This window comes from Dermacentor andersoni, chromosome 3 (genome assembly GCF_023375885.2).
Source record: "Dermacentor andersoni chromosome 3, qqDerAnde1_hic_scaffold, whole genome shotgun sequence".
NCBI lineage: Eukaryota > Metazoa > Arthropoda > Arachnida > Ixodida > Ixodidae > Dermacentor > Dermacentor andersoni.
In genome coordinates, this window is record NC_092816.1 from 135,709,490 (window position 1) to 135,729,497 (window position 20,008).

The 20,008-nt window shown below is 41.5% G+C and overlaps 1 protein-coding gene and 1 long non-coding RNA gene across 2 annotated transcripts in view; both read right to left on the reverse strand.

The window, feature by feature from the left end:
• Positions 1-422: 422 nt before the first annotated feature.
• Positions 423-6,199, reverse strand: LOC140216422 (uncharacterized). Its single transcript, XR_011893087.1, has 3 exons — positions 6,130-6,199; positions 4,175-4,336; positions 423-528 (listed from the first exon to the last, which is right to left on the reverse strand). It is a non-coding gene; the product is annotated as an uncharacterized lncRNA (long non-coding RNA).
• Positions 6,200-16,834: 10,635 nt separating this feature from the next.
• The window catches only part of LOC129383158 (uncharacterized), a 100,999-nt gene continuing 97,825 nt past the window's right edge, over positions 16,835-20,008 (reverse strand). The window contains exon 7 of the mRNA XM_072286775.1: positions 16,835-17,046. Coding sequence (XP_072142876.1) covers positions 16,945-17,046 — 102 coding nt within the window. The 3' untranslated portion in view covers positions 16,835-16,944. The remainder of the gene's footprint in view (positions 17,047-20,008) is intronic.

The window sequence follows — 20,008 nt, forward strand, 5'->3', positions numbered from 1 at the left end:
AGGTGCTTCCCGTATTTCATCTTGCAGAGCATATCCATTGTTCGAAGAATGTGCCATCGGGGACAAAATTGCCCAGGACGTGCGAGAGTCGACCGAATTTTATGGTGCGCTATTTGCTGGGATCAGCCGTGCTACCATCTGCGTTCGGAATGTGCATACGTGACCCACTGTTTTCAGCGGTCTTGAACAGAAATGCAATTTGGTCAACGCTCGCACTTCCAGGGTACTTTTGTCCACGATAGTACATCGCCTTTAATGCAAATGTCATGAAGGCAGCTCATAGACAAAGCAGCAGGTCACCATTGAGAAAATTGTCTTGCCAACACACTGACATGGCTGCAGAGATAAAACACTTTGCGCTTTGTGATATGAATGCACTGCATAGCATATATACACAAAGGTGCAACATTTCAGTCCTCAAGTTCTTAGATCACAGAAGCAACTTTATTTTCTTCAATCACTCGTCTTGCACTTCTTCCTGGTGAAAGTTGTTCTTGACCCAAAATGCTTGCAAGGATAAACTTGCTGCTGTTAGGAGAAACAAGTAGTATTCGTGAATATCCATCCTAAAGAAAGCGGCAAAAAAGTATAATCACAGAACACGACAAAGCAGTAACTTCTGTTTTAGAACAACATGTAAGTAGACCAACATTGTTGGAACAAGGGATGTTGCTATAGCCAACATTTCGACATAGGTGCTTGTCATTAGGGTAGCAAATGTTTTCCTTGGCTATGTTGTTTTGGATTGTGCATAGCTCACTGGCCCCTAGCCTCATTGGGGGAGAAGAAACTGGTGCATATAATAGGTCAAGAGAAGCCAAAGTGTTAAAATAAAGGAAGGAAGGGTGTGCTTAGCAGTGGTGATTGTGATGGAGCGGGTATGAGCACTACTGTCAGTTCTTGCAAAGAGTAGGGGTGACCAAAACAGAAAATGATGTACACATGTAAGCAGTCATTAATCCAGTAGACCTAATCTTCCGAGAAGACAAAATAGGTATCAAGATAAACAGTTTGCACTTTTTGGAAAAGGAAAACGAAGAATTAAGGAAAATAAATTTTGTATCAAGATGCATCTGGTTAAGATCACTGTAAATGGTAAATGAAGGCACATTACGAATATATATTTTCTTAAAAGCCGATGAAGAAAAGATATATTAACGAAATATTAAAAAATAGGGACATTAAAATTAAACTGGGTATGACCATAAAACAGTAAAGAACAGCCTGTGGAAAAAAATGGGATGGACAATATGATAACCAGGTGCAAGATTGCAAAACGTCGAGCGCTGTTTATATTCATGCTGCTGTTGACGGCTTCAAGTTTCTGTCTTCCTGTGGAACCTTTGTCTTACTTGAACAAGGAAATGGGTCATTTTTTAAACAAGTCAGTTCATATGCAGTTCAAAGCTTCAGCATAATTATATTGAAAGAAAATATTATGGTCAGTTCTCCTGGGTGTGCCTTCATTCACCAGTTATTTCCACCGGTGTAAGCTCAAAACTTAATGGTCTAAATGGACCTTAGCTCCTCGCAAACCATTAGCTGGTCTTTTTTTCAACACAGATGCCTGCACATTATATGTGTTGGCAGGAGTGCTAGCGAAGTACATTAAACTTGTTGCCACAACCAAAGTGAAACTTGGTAACAGTGATTGAAAAAAAAAACAGCATTCCACAATATTGATTGAAGTCGTCTGGAAAAGTTGCTTAAGTTAATGTACACCCCCCACCCCACCAGACACAATTATACACCACACTGACTCTCATGGTGTCAACCATGCTATTATAGCACTAGGCATCAAGTAGGCGAATTAGAAGATAAGAGGGCACAATGCTTTTTGTTAGAACATCAAATGTGCTTTACATAAATGCTACATTCCAACTAACAAAGGAGCAGCCGATAGTGACCAATGCATACGAAAGCTAATGACATTCTGTGCAGCAGAATGTTGACGATGAGGTGTTATGCGCACAAGTGCACTCATTCACACAAAATGACATCCTGCAGACAAACCTTGTGCCAACATTACAGTTTGAAAAACACCACAGTGGAAAGCAAAGAGTGCTAAATTTGTTGAAAATTACTAAAAATTATTCGGTTATTCATTATCCTTACTGTTCGTTAAAGATTCACAGATTGTTCCCTACGGGTGCTGTAAACTGCTTTTATAGTGGTAGCAACTATGATCTGTGGCACAGACAAGAATAAATGCTCATGAAGTTTATGCAGGAGTATACCCTACAAATTACACCCCATTTCACATTCCAATGTGGTAGAAGAGGAAGAGGAAAAAAGCTACTTTCTCGTGGAGGATGCATACCCCAGAACAGAAGAAACAAGTGTACCCTAACCATTGCTGCTGCCGATGCCTGTGCACTAGCAGTTACATATAATATGGCAGTTACAATTGTTTTTCCACAAGCACTGCAAGCTGCTGCCAGTTTACCAGTACAGAGTTGTAATAAATTTAGGGGAAGGTAAAGCTCTCTAATGGATTCATCTCATATGACACAATTGGAATGCAATATTCTGCAAATAAGTGAAGAGCGATGTGCCATCCCATACAATGAAACACCTTTGAAGAATCTGAATCACCACCTGCACTCTTAGGCAGTTACACCCTTTGGAGTGCCCCTTCTGCCACACAACAATAATCATTATCTGCCTTGATGTGTTTCCTTTCTTTAAAACGCCACGCCCGCTACTTTCCTTTCGGGAATGCTATCATGCCGATAACGCGCATGCCATTCGTTACTGGAAAGTACAGGGCTCGCAGCGTTAAAGGAAGGAAATGCAACAAGGCAGATGACGATTATCGTTGTGTGGCAGAAGGGGCACTCCAAAGGGTGTAACTTTGCCTAAGAGTGTGGGCAGTGATGAGGTAAAAGAGTGTGTTCTGTGTAAAGTAGTGCACCTGTGTAACCTAAAGCTGTGGAGAATGCATTTAGTATCAGCTGTGAAGGTTTCTAATTTTAATTGCACACAGTAAAAACCTCCATGCAGTATTGCAAAACGCAAACCCCCTACCTTTTTGTTGTTCAAAGGCAATGACACGTAGGGCCATAACATGTACATTATGAGTTTTGTTCCCAAACAATCAAAGTGAATAGCACCACCTTAAGTGTTATGTGCCTTCTGTCTCACATTTTCTGTCAAAAATTGTTAGTGTCAAATGCTGCGACCGGCAGAAAAACGGATTTCTGGAGCAATATAAAGTATTAAGTACCGTGATCTCAGTGCTTTCACTGCTGTTTAAGCATTATCGGGTCTTAAAGTAAAAAAACGAGGAATAAATACACGCATATCTTACGTCACAACCCTCATGAGGCATTTAGTAGTCTGGATTATAAAGGACTCCAGATTTACAACGCAGGACAGATTTTATTCCACTGAAAGAATGGCATCATGCCAACGATTCTGGATTTGGTGCTACATTTATTTGTATTTAGTTCCGTTGGAATGGTGTGTACTGTCAGCGATATTGCTTGACATGTTTTAGATTGACTGTTTTCTAAATTTAGGCATATTCGTATTCGCAAATAACCTTGTATGACACCAAGAACTTGCTTAGCAAGAGTATTTCTAACATTTGCAAGATATGAGGCTCTTGAATGCATATCTAAGCCTGGGGTGCACGCCGCCCCCTAATCTCATCAGCAAGTTTCTGGAACTCATCTACAAGGTATGTTATGATGAATGTAAAGTTGCTTGAACGGGAGAAATAGGGAATTTAAACAGGTGAATTATGCAGCATAAGAATGATGTCAGCAAGAAGCAAGCATCAAGAAGCACTGTCACTCAATGCGCGTAGACTATCAAACGCAAGAATTATTTGGGATGATTTAAAATTCTGGCATTGGAACCAAATGTCTTTTAATCTATATATAAACTGATTATTCACTCTACTACCACTACCTTTACCAGAAACATTCATAATCATTATCCTATCTATGCCACATCATCCTAGCTAATATTCAAGCCTTCATAAGCTGCTTTTTTTACTGCTAATTCTCTGTGGGAAAGAGGTGTCTGTATGAAGACCATATCATATACTTATTACCCGTTTTTTGATAAATGATAAGGGAAAAACTTCACACCAAAAATGCGTTGAGCTTGAGCAAGTTCTACGTTTGAAGCTGTTGATTCTTTTTTCCCTTTGCCATCATTGACCTACCTGGTTAGCTAAGTAGACAGAAAAGCTGCAGGAGAAAGGTAGGGGTGCCAAATTAGACTTGTGCCCCAGGGGACCTTTTCACGGTCACTGGAGGAACTGCCTGTGGCCTCGGCATCTTCCTTGAGGGCCATGGCCATGTCTAAGAAACCTTGTCTCCACAGGCTGCATAAAGAAGGATAATTTTCTGAGCCAAGTGTTTTTCTTAAAAGAACCCATTTAAGGTGTATTCGTGGCTTTGCACCACAAAACTGACACATGACAGGCCACTCAAGACACTTTATGTGTATTCGCAGGCTTATTCCTTGGAAAAACACTTTTATGTAGCACACAATGAGTAACAGTAACAAAAAAGTGTATAAGGAGGCTTTCCTATTGCTCTACAACTTTTCATTGACACATTTCATTTAATTATTTGAGATATTTATTAACTAATTAGGAATTATGTAATTAGGCAGAATGCAAAATATGATCAGAGTATGTCCAAGCGACGGCAAACAACACTACCTTCATTTTGTCTAGTTACATCGCATTTACATATTTCTAAATCTTGGTGCACGATAGTTAAGACACCCTGCAGACCAAAAAAACAATATTACAATTTTCATAATCATCTCTTGCGTGTTATTGGTGGCTATGCCTGCTTCAAGTTATTCTTTCAGTACGGTACAAGCAGTTTTGAAGTGAAATTCTTTTGCATCGAGGGCGTGTAATCTAGAAAATCAAGCAAAAGGTCAAGTTGTGTTCACTATTCAGATGTTTAACTAAGAAGCTGCAGGAAAAGGAAACAGGACACAACACCTAATAAACAATGCAAAATTGGAAAATTTAAACTGAACAAGAAACCAGTTTTTGAAAACACAGAAAAAAGCCACTTGCTATGTACTCCAAGTGAAGTTGTTACCGCAATGCTTGGGCACCATATGAACGTAACAATCAACTTTAAGCAGAATATTAACACCACTAAATGAACTGGCCTTTGAAGATTCTTGATCTGAAATTCTCAACGACTTGTTCTGGCGTTTAATCTGTCTAGCTCAATCTGTATTCTCAAAAGCTGGCTCTCGGCCATAATTTCTCTAAACGCAACATCAGCTTAAATCTCAAGATAGGGTTGACCTGTAAATAAAGTGGATAATGCATGGCAAACATCATGAACACTCTTACATGTTAACCAGAGGGTTCACTCATGCAGCCATGAAATTGTGATGCAGACACGATATATTGAAGCTGGTTTTGTGAAGTGTTTCATGCTTCCAAGGCTTCTTCTCCAGTTGTGAAAGCTGTGTCCACTAGCTAAATAAGCGATGAGAATAAAAAAAGAACTTCAACATGCTCACAATACGTTGGCCATTTGCAAGTAAACAGCAGCCTTTTTGGGCGCCCAGGTTGCCTGGTGCAAATCTACTATGCCACAGTACTTGCGTTACCCAGTACCAGCCACTTTAAAATGCAATGTGTTCAGAGCCCTTTCCCTGTGTTTTTTGCTTTGGAAACAGTTTACCATGTGTTCAGTAGGCGTCAAGAAAGGGGACAGAAAACACTGTGCACCAGTGATTTCTAATGTTTTGCTGGATGCAGCACACCGCACCGGATGCAGGTGAAGCCAGTGGAAATGCGGTGTCATGCAGGCGCTTGTCCTGGAAGCAGGGCATATGGTGGACTAACTAGTGCGTGTGATCAGATAATATTGCTGCCGAAAAACTTTTCTTTCTGGTTTTTCACATTTTAGGAGGTCTCTACATGTCTGGTAAGCGCTTTTATGACAATCTGAACCCGTATACGATAGTGTTCTCTTACATCAAGTTTTTTCTCATTTACCAGTGTTTCCCTTGCACGGCACCTATGTTAGCTACACTGTAGACACTGCAATGGAAAAATTCTGGACACCTCGAAACACTGCTTGGGTAGTTTATGGCACATAAGGCAGGCATGTTAGGGGAAGAAATGCCACACACCCGTGCAAACGAAGTGCTGCCCCAAAGTTGTGAAGCACCAACTTCCGGGACAAGGTTGGCTTCAGTCGAGGGCGCTCGATGTGCTGTCCATCCCCTGTAGTAGAGATTAGTGGTGTGGACCCTTTTATACTGACTGTCTTTTCTGGTCGGAACCTTGGCAACAGCTTCCACCATACTTTTTTGAACCAGCAACATGTGCAGAGAAAGTCACATCACTGTGCGTTGATTCTATGGCTTTATTGTTCTACACATTCTATCACATCATTAAAAAATGCAGTTCGCACATTTTTACTACTGTATATAGACAGTCTAGTTGCGAGACACGCGAAACATTACCATCCCTCTGACAGAATGCAACAATAGAAGCGTACACTGTAAAGCTACGCTAAAATTTAAATTGATGTGACACCGTGGGAGCATGCAGTATGCTTACTGTATGCTCTAGCCCTGTGTCAAGTAAAAATTAATCGTCAATCATTTATGGTGTATTTCTACTTATTCTGGGTCATCAAACTGTACAATCAATGTTCCAAGTTTACAGATTGTTGGCTTTTGATTGCCTATGTGATCCGTTTCCTACTTACACATGCAGTAATCCCACTGTAATAAGGAAAAAGAGTTAGAAAAAGAAATGCCATGATAATCTTCCACATTTGCTGAGGGCAGGAACAATGGCCAATAGCATGTGGTTGAAGCTACATAAATACTCAGTTTTCACACAGCCTAATTGTTCAGCAAGTAATAAAGAGGTACGCTGTGCGCCTCTGCACAACCAATAAAATCTGACTACTTGACACTGTACTAAGGCTGCTGCTTGATAGTGTTCGGCAGTTCGGCTTTGGTTTTCTGATATACAGAACTGTTTAGGTACCAGTAGTTTACTTTGCGATAAAATGGAACTTGGAGCACTGGTCATTTGCACATAAATAATGCGACAGCAAATATAACACAAGGATAGGAATATGGGTCTCTTAGAAAAAGTACATACACATTATGAATATAATGTGATGTGATGCCACAATGAAACAGAAAGCAACGCATAGAAGTGGACGGCACTTCCATGCCACCAAGGTTATTGGACAGACAGTACTTCAGAAGTGCCCGCAACACAGTCAAAGAAGGCAAAGCAGCATTTCTTTGCGTTCAACACAATGCATTGGCGGGCTAGTTGGTGCGAATCCATAAATACTTTGTTTAGCGCAAAACAATGGACACAAGAAAGACGACCAGCACAAGGCGCTACTCTCAACTGACATCACTTTATTGCGTCACTCCTTTATAGATAGTAGAATCTAGAAGAACATGTGCAGTGAGCACCATGTGCAGGGACCACTAACAACCGATCACAAGAGCGCACTCATGCGACGGGATCCAAAAAACCATATTGAGCACTGCACAAGGTTAAAGACGGCACACTAATGCACTGTGACCCCAATGACTGTATGAAGAAAGCTTCCGATAACTCTCGGGCGGTTGTATCACAGCACTTTTTCAAAATCATAGTATCACGAAACATGGCTTTGCACTTTCATATTTTACTATGTTGAGCCAAATGGGAACCTGTGCCTGTTGGTATGGATCGCTTATGTTCGCAATGTTTCGTGATACTACGATTTTGAAAAAGAGCCGTGATACCACCGCCAGAGAGTTATCGAAAGCTTTCTTCATACAGTCATTGGGGTCACAGTGCATTAGTGCGCTTTCTTTAACCTTGTACAGCGCTCAATATGTTTTTTGAGTGTGCTCTTGTGATCAGATGTTGGTGGTTCCTGCACATGGTGTTCACAGCGCATGTTCTTCTAGATTCTGCTGTGTACAATGGAGGGACGCAATAAAGTGATGTCAGTTGAGAGTAGCGCCTTGTTCTGTCGTCTTTCTTGTGTCCATTGTTTTGCGCTAAACAAGCAATTATGTATTCCTTGTGTGTGTTCGAAGACAGCTCCACACGGAGTAGCGATTCCAGTATTGCTGCCCAGTGGTTTAGCTCGCCGCAGCTTGAAGTGCCACAAAATATAAGGAGAGAAACCTGCATTATAGTTTTGTTGCAAACAAGAATATAACGTGAAGTGCATTCTGAGGCCAGAAACTATAGGAAAAAATTTCATGATGCACCACTGTGCAGGGTTTTATAGCAAAGTCAAATACATTTAGTGTAAATATCACACTATGATGGTACACAATGGTGGTAATCTGTACTAATATAAAAGGTGCCTTAATGTTACAACAAAAGTTGACATTACTTAATAATAGCCCTGTAAAATTTAGCATGCAGGAGCACCACTTGGTTAAACAATAGTGATGTAATGTCTATGTACACAAGTATTACCCATGCATTTCTGCCATTGTCCAAATGGCATAAATGAATGGGTAATACTTGTATACATAGATATTACGTCTCTATTGTTTAACGAAGTGGGTAAACTATGTATGCCTCATACAAGATTAGAATTAAACCATAAATTATGTATAGTCACCCTAACAGTAACACCTCATTTGAACTTCACAGTAAGTAGACGTCACCTATTCAAAGTTTATATGTTGAATGTAACGAACCCTCATTACAGCAGCGCAGAACATTCCTCACATTTCCTTACAAACTCAGAATTCAGTCACCACCGCAACACATATGCTACAACATCGTCACACAGTGTAACTCACGCTTATACTACACAAATAAACCAAACATGATTAGGCCACTTGTACTGCGGTATGAGCAATAGTGTCGGGATTATGAAATTCCCCACGAAGTCCTCCAGGTTGCCAAGAAACCAGAACGGTTGGCCCCGTGGTACGATTTCACGCAGTTGTGCGACTGGACATTAACACATTTAAGGAAAAGAGACACTCCTCCGACCACATTATACAAGAATTCCGTGTTCTTCAGGACCAATATCAATATCACATGCAATTCTACACTGATGGGTCCAAAACAAAACAACACGTGGGTGTAGGGGCCGTAACAGAAAATTGGGAAAGAAGTATTCGTCTACCAAAACATGCCTCTGTTTTCACTGCTGAAGTTTACGCTGTATGGGTTGTAGTGAAAACGATTATCACTGGCAAGCACAAAAACGCAGTCATTTACACTGATTCCTTAAGTACACTGAAGGCTCTAAACCTAAAATCTGAGTGTGAACCCCTGTTAGGGGACATACTAAACATGGTCGCACTTAACAAATATGGGAGATCAATCCACTTCTCCTGGGTACCAAGTCATGTTGGGATACCGGGTAACGAAGCAGCCGATAGATATGCATCGATGGCAGCGAACAAAGAGATAACAAACACAACACTTCCATACAAAGATAGCATCCGCGCGATTAGAAAAGCCTTAACGGCGAAATGGCAACGCGAATGGGACCATTGTGCTGACAACAAACTACATCTCACGAAACCCATAGTTGGCGAGTGGAAGTCATGCTACCATCAGGAGCGGTTCATCAATGTAGTTTTATGCCGACTACGCATTGGGCACACACACCTCACACACAATTACTTACAAAAGAAGACACACCAACATGCGAGAAATGTCAACAGCCACAAACAGTTATGCACATATTACTCACATGTACGCAGACTGAAACACACAGACGAACACTTTTGCACAAATTATATCAACTACACATACCTTTACACCCTGCTCTAATTTTCGGTGATGACCCGCTCGTCCCATTATGTGACGTTCGTAAATTTCTAGACGACACTGGATTTTTACATAAAATATAGATTATTAACAAAGCCTTTTCCTTCATTAACTGGATTTTAAAACACCTCATGTTTGGCGCAGCATAGCCTTAGCCGCTTTTGCGCCATTAAACCCCATTTAACTAACTAAGTAAGTAGACGCCTGTTGATGCCAGCCTCCCCCAATGCTAAACTGTGCTGCATGCTTTACAGATAAATTATAGTGCTATCACTAAACTCTGAAGCTATTCAGGACTGCAGCATTGTAGAAGACATCTACAAATGTCCCATTTCATGTGTAACAACCTGAATTGCTTGCACATCTTACCAAGTGCAAATTAAAATTACTTCTCCTTGTTTAGCATTTTTGCCTACTAGACCACAATCCAATGTCATAAATATATTAACATATTACCTCAAAGAACCTAATTTGGCTTAGAGATTAACACCTTCGCATACTGCTACAGCTACACTCTGTCATATGCGTTGCAATCATAAAGGAGTGCTTGTCCACCAGCACTCCAATGTCACTAACAGTGATCACCTACACAGCTTGATTCAGGTGGCAGGTGGCAGTCATGATTCAGCTGGCAAATAGCTAAGAGAAAAAAAAATCCACTCACTTTGAGAGCTACAATACTGCGATAACTTGAGAGAGATGGACCCATTGCAGGCAGCAGACCTCTTCTCAGCTCCAGCACAACAGTAACTTGCCTTTCAGTAAAAGAAAAGGATTGATTACTAATGATAAGTTGCCTTGTTTTTGCTGAGTATCAATACAATGTGACTTTCATGCATATCCACTCTCCGCTTTAGTAATACAACTGAATTATTCGTAAAATAAAAGAGTCAATGATGATACCATTCGCTCGTCTTGTATGTCCAATTTTTTTCGCACTGATACCCCGTTTACTGCTTGCTTACTGACACGAATGCCTTGACTGCCCAGACATCATTCGAAGCAACACGTCTTGCTGCACTGCAAAATGTTGCACCGAGGAAACACAGCAGAGCAGCCAGAGCAAAGAACCTTTTTTTTCTGGTCACAATTAAAACGTGCACCCAAGCAAGAAAGTAACGATCACAGGTAGTGAGCGACTGCTATTGCCTCGAACGTTTATTTCCGTATTTTAACAGAAGTTCTTGTATCGGATACAGTATGCTCTCAAGCCAATACAAGCGTCAATACAAGTGCGCAACTGAACGCAGTTTTATTCTACGCTTTTAACGCGAGTGAGCAAAAGGTTAGGAGTACCTCACGGAAATTGCGATCGAGCCGATCGCGCTACGACTGGAATCGATCTGAAAAGATAGGGTGATCCCTTTCCCCATTCATGCGTCAGTTTTGCCCTAAGACGTTGCATAGTGGTCTTTTGAAACAATATTTCTGTTCGCGACACCGGCTTACCACACATCACTTTAACACCTACGTTATGCAAACCAAATAAGATTAAAATGGGCTTACCTCATGAGCAAGTTACGAGTGCGCGTAGACTGTTGAGCACCCGTTGAGAGCAAGCAGGATATATATGTGTCCAAGCGCATACATGCACCCAAACACAGGACAACTTCTTCTATGCCGCAGCGTGCAGAGTTTTGCACACGAAGTGAAAGACATCCAGCGCAAATATCTCCGCGCGATGACGGCAAATGACGAGCGCACAAGCGTACAAAACACAGCGACAAATTCGGAACTTAGCCAATTCGAACGTGCCGAGACCCACCCAAGCAGCGTAACCATCCATCGTTTCTGTTCTTCGCTCCCGATGCGTCAATCTCTCTTCCTTGGAGTCTTGCTTCACTCTTGAGTATAAATCAAGAGATATTTACGGCAAATTAACAACTTTTACAACACGACACGAAAAATTCCGGCTGACTACACATGTGCAGCTCCGTCTGCCACTCCTAACGGACGCGCAGCGCGCGCTGCCCCCTGGTGCCGCACTCTGTGAGCGCGGAGAACAGAATCTGTTTCGTTTTCGCATTTGTGCTCTAGTTACTGTATCGTATCAGTTCAACGAGCACAAGCTATCTTGGCACGCTGGAACGACACGTGCCTTTCCTTGCCCTCTATTTCCACTACCCCCTTTCCACTATGCCCAGCGCAATAAACATAACAGTTCACTGTTGTCTTGAAACGCCTGCTGTTGGTTTCTTCGACCGGGACCCGGTCGATACAGTTACTGGAACTGCAATATAATTGCTTGACAATTAATTGAATTCTAAAAGAGGAGAACACTTTCTCTCCCACAAGTTAGTGCGTTTTATACAAAGGGAGAGAGAATGCAAGAAGCAGAAAGGCAGGGAGGTCAACCAAAGCGTTCGCTACTGGGGATAGCTAACCCCTGTGCTGCAATGAAGTGCAAAGCAATGCACTGCGATGCGTCCATAATCTGTAGTATAGTGATAATTTGGGCTGGTTGGTGCATGTAATGAACGGGTAAATAATGAGTTGTGTCATAACATTACCCATATATAAAGCACATGGAACTAATGGTGTTGCATTCTAGGTCAAAAAGAAATAAAGCTTGAATCGTTACATCTCGGCACTGGACATTCTTTCTTTCCGTATTATTTTTTTCTTCTTTTTGACAGTACACACAGTACTAGCACGGTAATAGGTCCTTCATCTTCAGTCACCTTCCAGTAGTTTACACACATGTCGGTGCATGTTCGCGTTCTTTATTCTACCGTACAAGAACGAGCGCGCTTACCGGTCTTGGTTCAAGATGAAGCGCCAAATGTTTGCGATTACATCTTATCGCAAGAATTAACACATGAACAGTGAAGATTATGCGTAATCGATTTGTCTCAATGAATGGGCAGTTATTGTCAGAGACGAGATATTTTGTAAATATTATGGGAATGAGTTAAACCAACTACATTGCAGTTCAGCAATGCCCTTTGACACTTGGGTTAATTGCTTGCCGCATTCGAAAATTTCATCCGACCGTTGTACTTGGATCTATAGGCCGCGAGCCCCCTTCGAGACCATTTGTTGCAAAATGTAAATGCCGTTACGGTCATTATACCACTCCCTGCATTTCGGTACTGATTTAGAGTGCACACAATTTTTGGCGTATACAGAGCACCAATGTCATTCCCAGTGCACCAGCACTTGAATGCTGCAAGCTTGTTTACGTATGCACGTATGTCCACGGCTCTTCGTTCACTTAAACTACAACTATTAACTACAAAGCGCTTAATTTGAGAACATTGCGAGAACACGCATATATTTGCGCATATGATCAGCGAGGCCCATATGCGCGGCAAACCGCGACCGCAATAGAAGATGCGTATATATATTTATACGATCTGTTATTGCAGCTTTTGGTAGAAGGCTAGCTCTCACATTTTGTACGCATCTTCATAATGCGTACAGTTTGCGTGTTCAATAAAATATTGTTGGCTGAAACTTTACGAGTACGAGCGCTCATTCAGACAGCTTAAGTTTTCTCACAATAATACGGATGTTCACATAACAAAAATACGGACTTCTGTCTGTTTCGTCCAAAACAGTGTATAGCCGTACATATGATTATAGTGAAAATGTCCGTAAAGCTGAAAACGGAGAGCACTTTCCGTATATTAACGGCAGATTTTGCCGTATTTTTGAAATATGACCTAGTTTCCGTATTTTTACCCTGCAGTTCTCCGTATAATGACGGAAATCCTCCGTATAATGACGGAAATTTTGTACAGTGTAGAACAGTAGCTGCTGTTGCCATTGCTACACGGTCCTTTCAAACACTACACTGGACGTTGTCAGCATATACTCAAAAGGACATAGAAGTCGCATTTCACGTACTGAAGAATATAAGACAGGGTGACGCAGCACGAAAACACAACCAGATAGTGAGCCGACATCACGAGCCAGTGAGCAGCTTCGAGGTACACCTAAGCCTTTTTCCGCACTTGAAAACGTGGCTCTTGCAATCATCGTTTTCAGCAAAGTGATAACAGCTAATGTACCTGAAGCTGAGATACAGTGAGCTTCAGGCATGCCTATAAGACTTTCTGGAAGGAAATACGGGAAACAAATTGACGAAACGCTGTCACGGAACGACCGTTCACAGACGTAAACAAACCTTCAGCCATGAGCACTGCCCGCTCCGCCGAACGAGCCCGGTCGCTGGCGAGGCGCACAGCCTCATGGGAAGCGCCACGTGACCAACCTGTATCGGCGGAGGGGAGCTTTTTAAAACTCCCTGACGGAGTTTCACGGGAGAACAAGATTTTTAAGCGGAGTAAAATCGCGTCATGTCGCTTTAATACTCCCGCAGCTAGCCAGCGGAGTGAAACGAGGGAATGGCGCTGTTTTGCTCCCATACATCGGAGTAAATATTTGAGGAGGGGAGGTTTTAGGGCACATCACCTCTTAAAAACTCCCAGGTGGGTTTATTTTCGTTTACAGTGTTGCGTAACTTCTTTCTTTTTCTCTGTTTTTTCTACGTCTCTTTCTCTCCAGCAATAAATAAACTCGATAAAGTTAAACGTTTTTAGTCAAATATGAAATTTTCTAGGCTCTTTCGACAGAAATGACGACACAGCCCGAGCCACGAAGGCCCTGGCGCATCGCTCACATGACTCAAAAGGCCTTTGACATGGCCGTCCTGGCTGTTCTCAGTTTCTCATGGTAACTGAGAGTAGAGGGCCCAATTTGGCTATGCACAAAACTAACTGGGCACTCAGCTCACGCTTAAGTTAAGATTTCTATCTGAAATCGTTGCCTTTAAGAGGAAGCTTTAGCCAAGGTCCAACTCCGACGCGGCCTATTCAAATACATGTAAAACGCAAACAACGTTTTTCTGAGATAACCTCTGGACTGATTTTAGTAAAATTCGTTGCATTTGAGAGAGAAAGTTATTCTATTGACCGTTGGAAGCGCAATTTCGATTTAGAGCTTGAATTTTGTTAAGATGATTTCGAAAAATTCGAAAGTTTGAAAAAAGGAAATAGAAGCACAAAGTTTAGAAATTAATAGCTATGAATCAAGAGCAAATATTGCGGTTCTGTAAACGGCATTCATTAGATCATTGAAAGCGGACAAGTATCATGTGTCATCTTATATCGTACGTGAACTTCATACGTTGTGTACAAGGATTCTAAAAAGCGGCATTTCTGTATTACAAATTTTTTTACATTCATCTGTAACATAACTTTGACCACTTTAAATATACTATTATATGCAATTCACATAGTTGTGATATCATTTTTCATTGGTGGGTTACAGAGATGTAAACTTAATAGCTTCCTTTTCTGAACATTTTCAATTTTTGCCACTTTTTAAAAAAATTATTGACGACCTAAACCGAAAATTTGAAACCACGAGACACGAGATTTTAAGTTTTTCCTTTAAATGCAACAAACTTCGCCAAACTTGGTGCATTTTTTGCCGAGAAAAATAAATTCTCCGTTTACATGTATTTAGATAGAAGCACCCAAGCTAAAGCTTCTTCTTGAGCCCTTCCCCCGACAGTGACCACTATTTTGGCATGGCTGTGAGACGTCTGGAGATGGGGGCCACTGCTGTATCGCCTTCTTTGAAACAATTCGATACCATATCGGACGTATTACTCGTATTACTCGGCACTCTCTGGCCCCCAACAGCGCACCAAAGTCGTCACTGTTGAATTACGCTCGAAAGTATTTCACTTGGAGGATCAGAAGCAGCAACAAACTGACGAGACGCAAATGCAATGCCAAAGCGGCACACAATGGTCATGACGTCTATCAGCTTTTCCAATCACATCCGGTGTTTTTTATACACAAAAGCGTCGCTTTCAGATTGCTTTCTATTGCCCGTGAGACCTGTTTCCTTAGGTGCGAATTCATTTCGTCACCACTCAGTGTCGCCTTTTTGCTTCGTGGTTAAATTGCGAAATATGAAAGGTCTCATATAGCTTTTCTACGCCACCAAGTGCGCTCAAATAATGTAAGGTTATTGTGAGGCGCTTATGGTTTAACATGCAATTCGTATTTCAAGCTCGAAATTTTTGTTTCGTGAACCCACTAGGTTTTAAATAACGTTGACAGTAATTTATTTAAATATATCTTGTGCAAGATATTCAGTGAGTGGTAGAAATAGTGGCACGGATTGAAAGGCATTATCAATGCCATTCAAAACAATATTCAAAAAAGCGTCAGAACGAGTTACGAAAGGAACGGCAATTTCAAATTGTCCCCAAAACGCTTGCGCTACTGTTAGTTCTGAAAAGATGTTCTGGTCTGATCTCCTTGGAAAATAAGAATATCTAAAGCAGCTTAAAACAGCCGTTTTTGAAGGTCAGTGGCGTAACTTACACCGACCTCTTAGTTATCGTAAACTGTTTCAAAAGTATGCGTACACCGGACACTCATTGTAGAGTGGCCTAACAAAAATTGGAGAAAAAATGTCTGGCCCTATGTGCTATTACTATCCGAGATATACGCTATTATTGTCCAAGACCCACAGTAGTCCACTCTGTCTAAGACATGCAGTTGTGGAAGCACGACCGTAAGCATTGTAACGAGATTACCATAAGAAGTTTAAATTAATCTGGAAGCGTTCTTGAACATTTATATTTCTTAAATATTTTTTTTTGGTGTTGAAAGCACACGGCGAAGACTTTTCGAAGAATATTGCTGCTGTTACTGGCTACTCTCACTGCAGTTACTGCAACTCCTACTGGTGTTACTGTTACTGCTACTGTTATTAGTGTTACTGTTACTACTGTACTACTATTAGCACGTGCTTTCTGTTAGGGAGCATCTGCCATTAGGTTCATAGTGTTCCGCCGTCCTTGAAGATGCTGGGCATTGCCAAATACGTTATTGCCCCCCCCCCCCCCCACGCCGTTTGAGTTCAATGTCAAATACACAGTTATGAGAACGACTGCAGACATTTCGTACGTGCTCTTTGTCATAATTTCGTTTGACAAAGAAATGTAAAGAAATGCATGTATTCTGTGAACATTGAAAAACAATGTCATTCATAAAAATGGACGAGAACAGCAGGACATTGACTTTTATTGAGATAAACAGCGTAATATACACACCACGAAATAAAAATTATGATAACTGCGACTACTTTTCTCTGGCAAAACAATTCTAGACATAAAGTATTCCTGCCGAGAGTTCGTGTCATCCGTTTCAATGAAATGTTGCACATGTTGAGTATAACGCCGATTCACATCGACCTTCCTTGCATACACCGAGGTGACATTCTTCTCCGTGCATTATTGAGTCTGCCATCTGTAATTCATGCCGAAAAAATTCAACATTCGTCATTATATTAGGGTTGTTGTACAAACGAAATTTCTTTTCTTTAGCTGAAGTTTTCCGCGACGTAGCTTTCGCTGATCAACTGCACACACAGTTCACCAATATGCTATCCTTCGAGTCATTCCTGCATGAAATATACGGTGACCATTGAATACATTCTGCAAATAGGGCATGTATCCCGGCTGTATAGACTAGAGTACCGCCTCAATTTGTCAGAAGAACGCAGAAATGAAGCAAATAGTCGTGGCCGAAGAAAATTGACCTTCTGTTAACAATCGCTTCATGCGTATTCCTGAAAACGAGTAATTGCTATCTTGTTCAATTTCTTCCCCCATGAAAAACCAGAACTTCCCTGGTTGTTGTCCCTGCCTTTCATTTGTTTCTTTTTCCTCCCCTTGAAATAAAGGCCATTACTTTATGTATGCAGGCAAATTGAGAATAATGCTGATGAGGAAAGAGCACAACGACAAAAAACAGAAAGCAACGGGTGACATACAACCAATTCCTTGTATAACTGGGTCCCGATAGCCTAAAACTATTACAACGTGTTTTTATTCCAATCTCCTGACGTAATATTTGCTTAACCGCCTACGCAAGCGCCAGCCGGTGGCCCGCAGTGTTGCCTCAACAGACCATTCAAACACTCTCCTCGTTCATAGGAGGTCACTTTTGTTTGCTTGAAAAACGAATAACATTGCCTACACTGAGCCGCTTGTCTGATCTAATTGGTTAAGAGGCGAGGAGCACGCTCAAGTGGACAGCGATTCGATGGGGCCGAGTCAGTGCACTGAAAGTCGATAACCACATGAAGAAGGTGGTGCCGGCGTCGGCGACTGGCCCACTTTCCCTTACATAGCTTGCAGTGGCTGGTCGAAAATCGCGGTGGCATGCAACGGAAGCTTAACAACTATGTTAAAACGGATCGTCAGGAAATAAGAATTGGCAGAACGAGGTCGTAAACGCGCCGAAAGTGTTCGAAAACGTTGCAGGGCCTCGCAGAAGTTTTATTATACGCAAATAAACCCATGCTCTCTGGCAGGTGCGAGTAGCCAGTGCCTGAGCGATCGGTGACAGCTATCTTTTAGTCCTTTCGCAATGGTGCAGCCTGCGGCTATTCAGAAGAAAATTGTTTTGTTTGGCATATTGATTCATGTTTAACACGTACACATCACTTTTACGCGGTGAGCTTTCGCTGTTTGGGGATGTCGCGTGACCGACAGGTGAAGCGAATGCAGTCCCAAAACTTTTGACGAATAGCCGAGGGCTTATGACAAAAGTGCGTCCAATCAGAAATAACTATTTTTCTTTTGTTTCGTCAAATCATGCATAATCAGTGTGTGCACGTAATACCAGATGGGGAGCCATCTCGGTTTCCGTGACGTCGCCTGACAGAGGCGAAGTGCAGAAAAGTTTTTGACCAATCGTAGAGGGCTGATTGCAGAATTGGAATAAAAAAGTTTGGAATAGCTTTATGTTATAGCGGCACTCGTTTCTTTTGTCTTCTATTTCTGCGCCTTTTACTCGACCGAAATGAATAAACTGGCCTAATTAAACTTTTAGTCGGGTATATTATTTTCTATCCTCTTCGCACATAAATGACTGTCCAATTCGAGCCCCGAAGACGCTGCCATTTTGCGAAAATTGCTTACGGCTCTTAGATAAGTTCGCAGTTTTATACCAAAGGTAGTTAAGAATAAATATTCTTCAATTGTTCTTTTGCTGAGTACACATCACTCAAGTTATCTTCTTAAGCAGTTAAAACAGGGGGAAGGCGGGAGATGGAAATTCAAGGCGATAAGCAAAACGAGAACAAGGTGAAAGCAGGAGCCAACGTTTGTCCACTAGTCGAAACGTTGGCTCCTGCTTTCACCTTTCTCATTTTGCTCATTTTCCTATGCGGCTGCAATGATTACCTGTTCAAGGGCACGAAGAGCTAAGCAGTGTGTGTAAACGTCGCTATTTAGGCAAGCGTCGGGTTAAACCAGTGTATGGTTCTTGATAAAATGCGTAAGCTTATATAGATGGTGACGACTGAATAAATGATTTTGCTCTAAGAAAGCAAGGTCTTTGCCCGTGCAGGGCATAGACATATTTTTTCTTTATCGTTTACGTTCACGGTACCGATTTTCGTAGAGAAATTGGAAGTGGCGGTGAAAACTCTCTAGCCTCCCATATGACGTGCCGAGAAATAAAGAGACATTATGAAAGCATACTTGAATTTGAGCATGTCGGCAGACTAAGATTACAAAGAATTCGAATGAAAAATAAATAGTGTTCTACTGTAACCTTTTCTTGGAGCCCAACAAATACTTATTTGAGGAATTCATAAAAAGTTGAACATGCACATACTTTATGTCATACAAGGGCAGCTTGGTGAAGCATTTATCGCTCGCCACCCAATACATCTTTGATACGATGTTCCCTCATGCACATACGATTGCCCTTTAAGCCACAGATTGGACTGTAGTGGCACTACTGCCTGTTCAAGCGCGAGAATTTTTTAAACGCCAGCTGTTTCCCTTGACTCGTTCGACTCTGAAATAATTTACTGCGACAACACCATTCTCCTATAGGGATGACGACCAGGTTATTTTCGCTCGCCTGCTTTGTTTTTTCAACTGATTTAACCTACTACCAGGAACACAGCTATCGTAGGCGGTTTTTGTGGGGGAACTAGTGGGGACGTTTTCAAATGTAATAATTCAGATTAGGAATTTAAGAAATACGAATATTTAATATGTTTGTGCAGGTGCCTTCAAATGTGTGATGATACGGAAGGAATAGTGTACATTAGATAAACAAGTTCTGACTTTAACTCGTTTGTGATGTACGGAACTTTCTGTCTGTGTGATACAGTAATGCATTTTGTGGAATCCGAAGTGCGTATGTGGACAGACATTAACACTGAGACTTTCCTTGTCTGAGTAGGCTA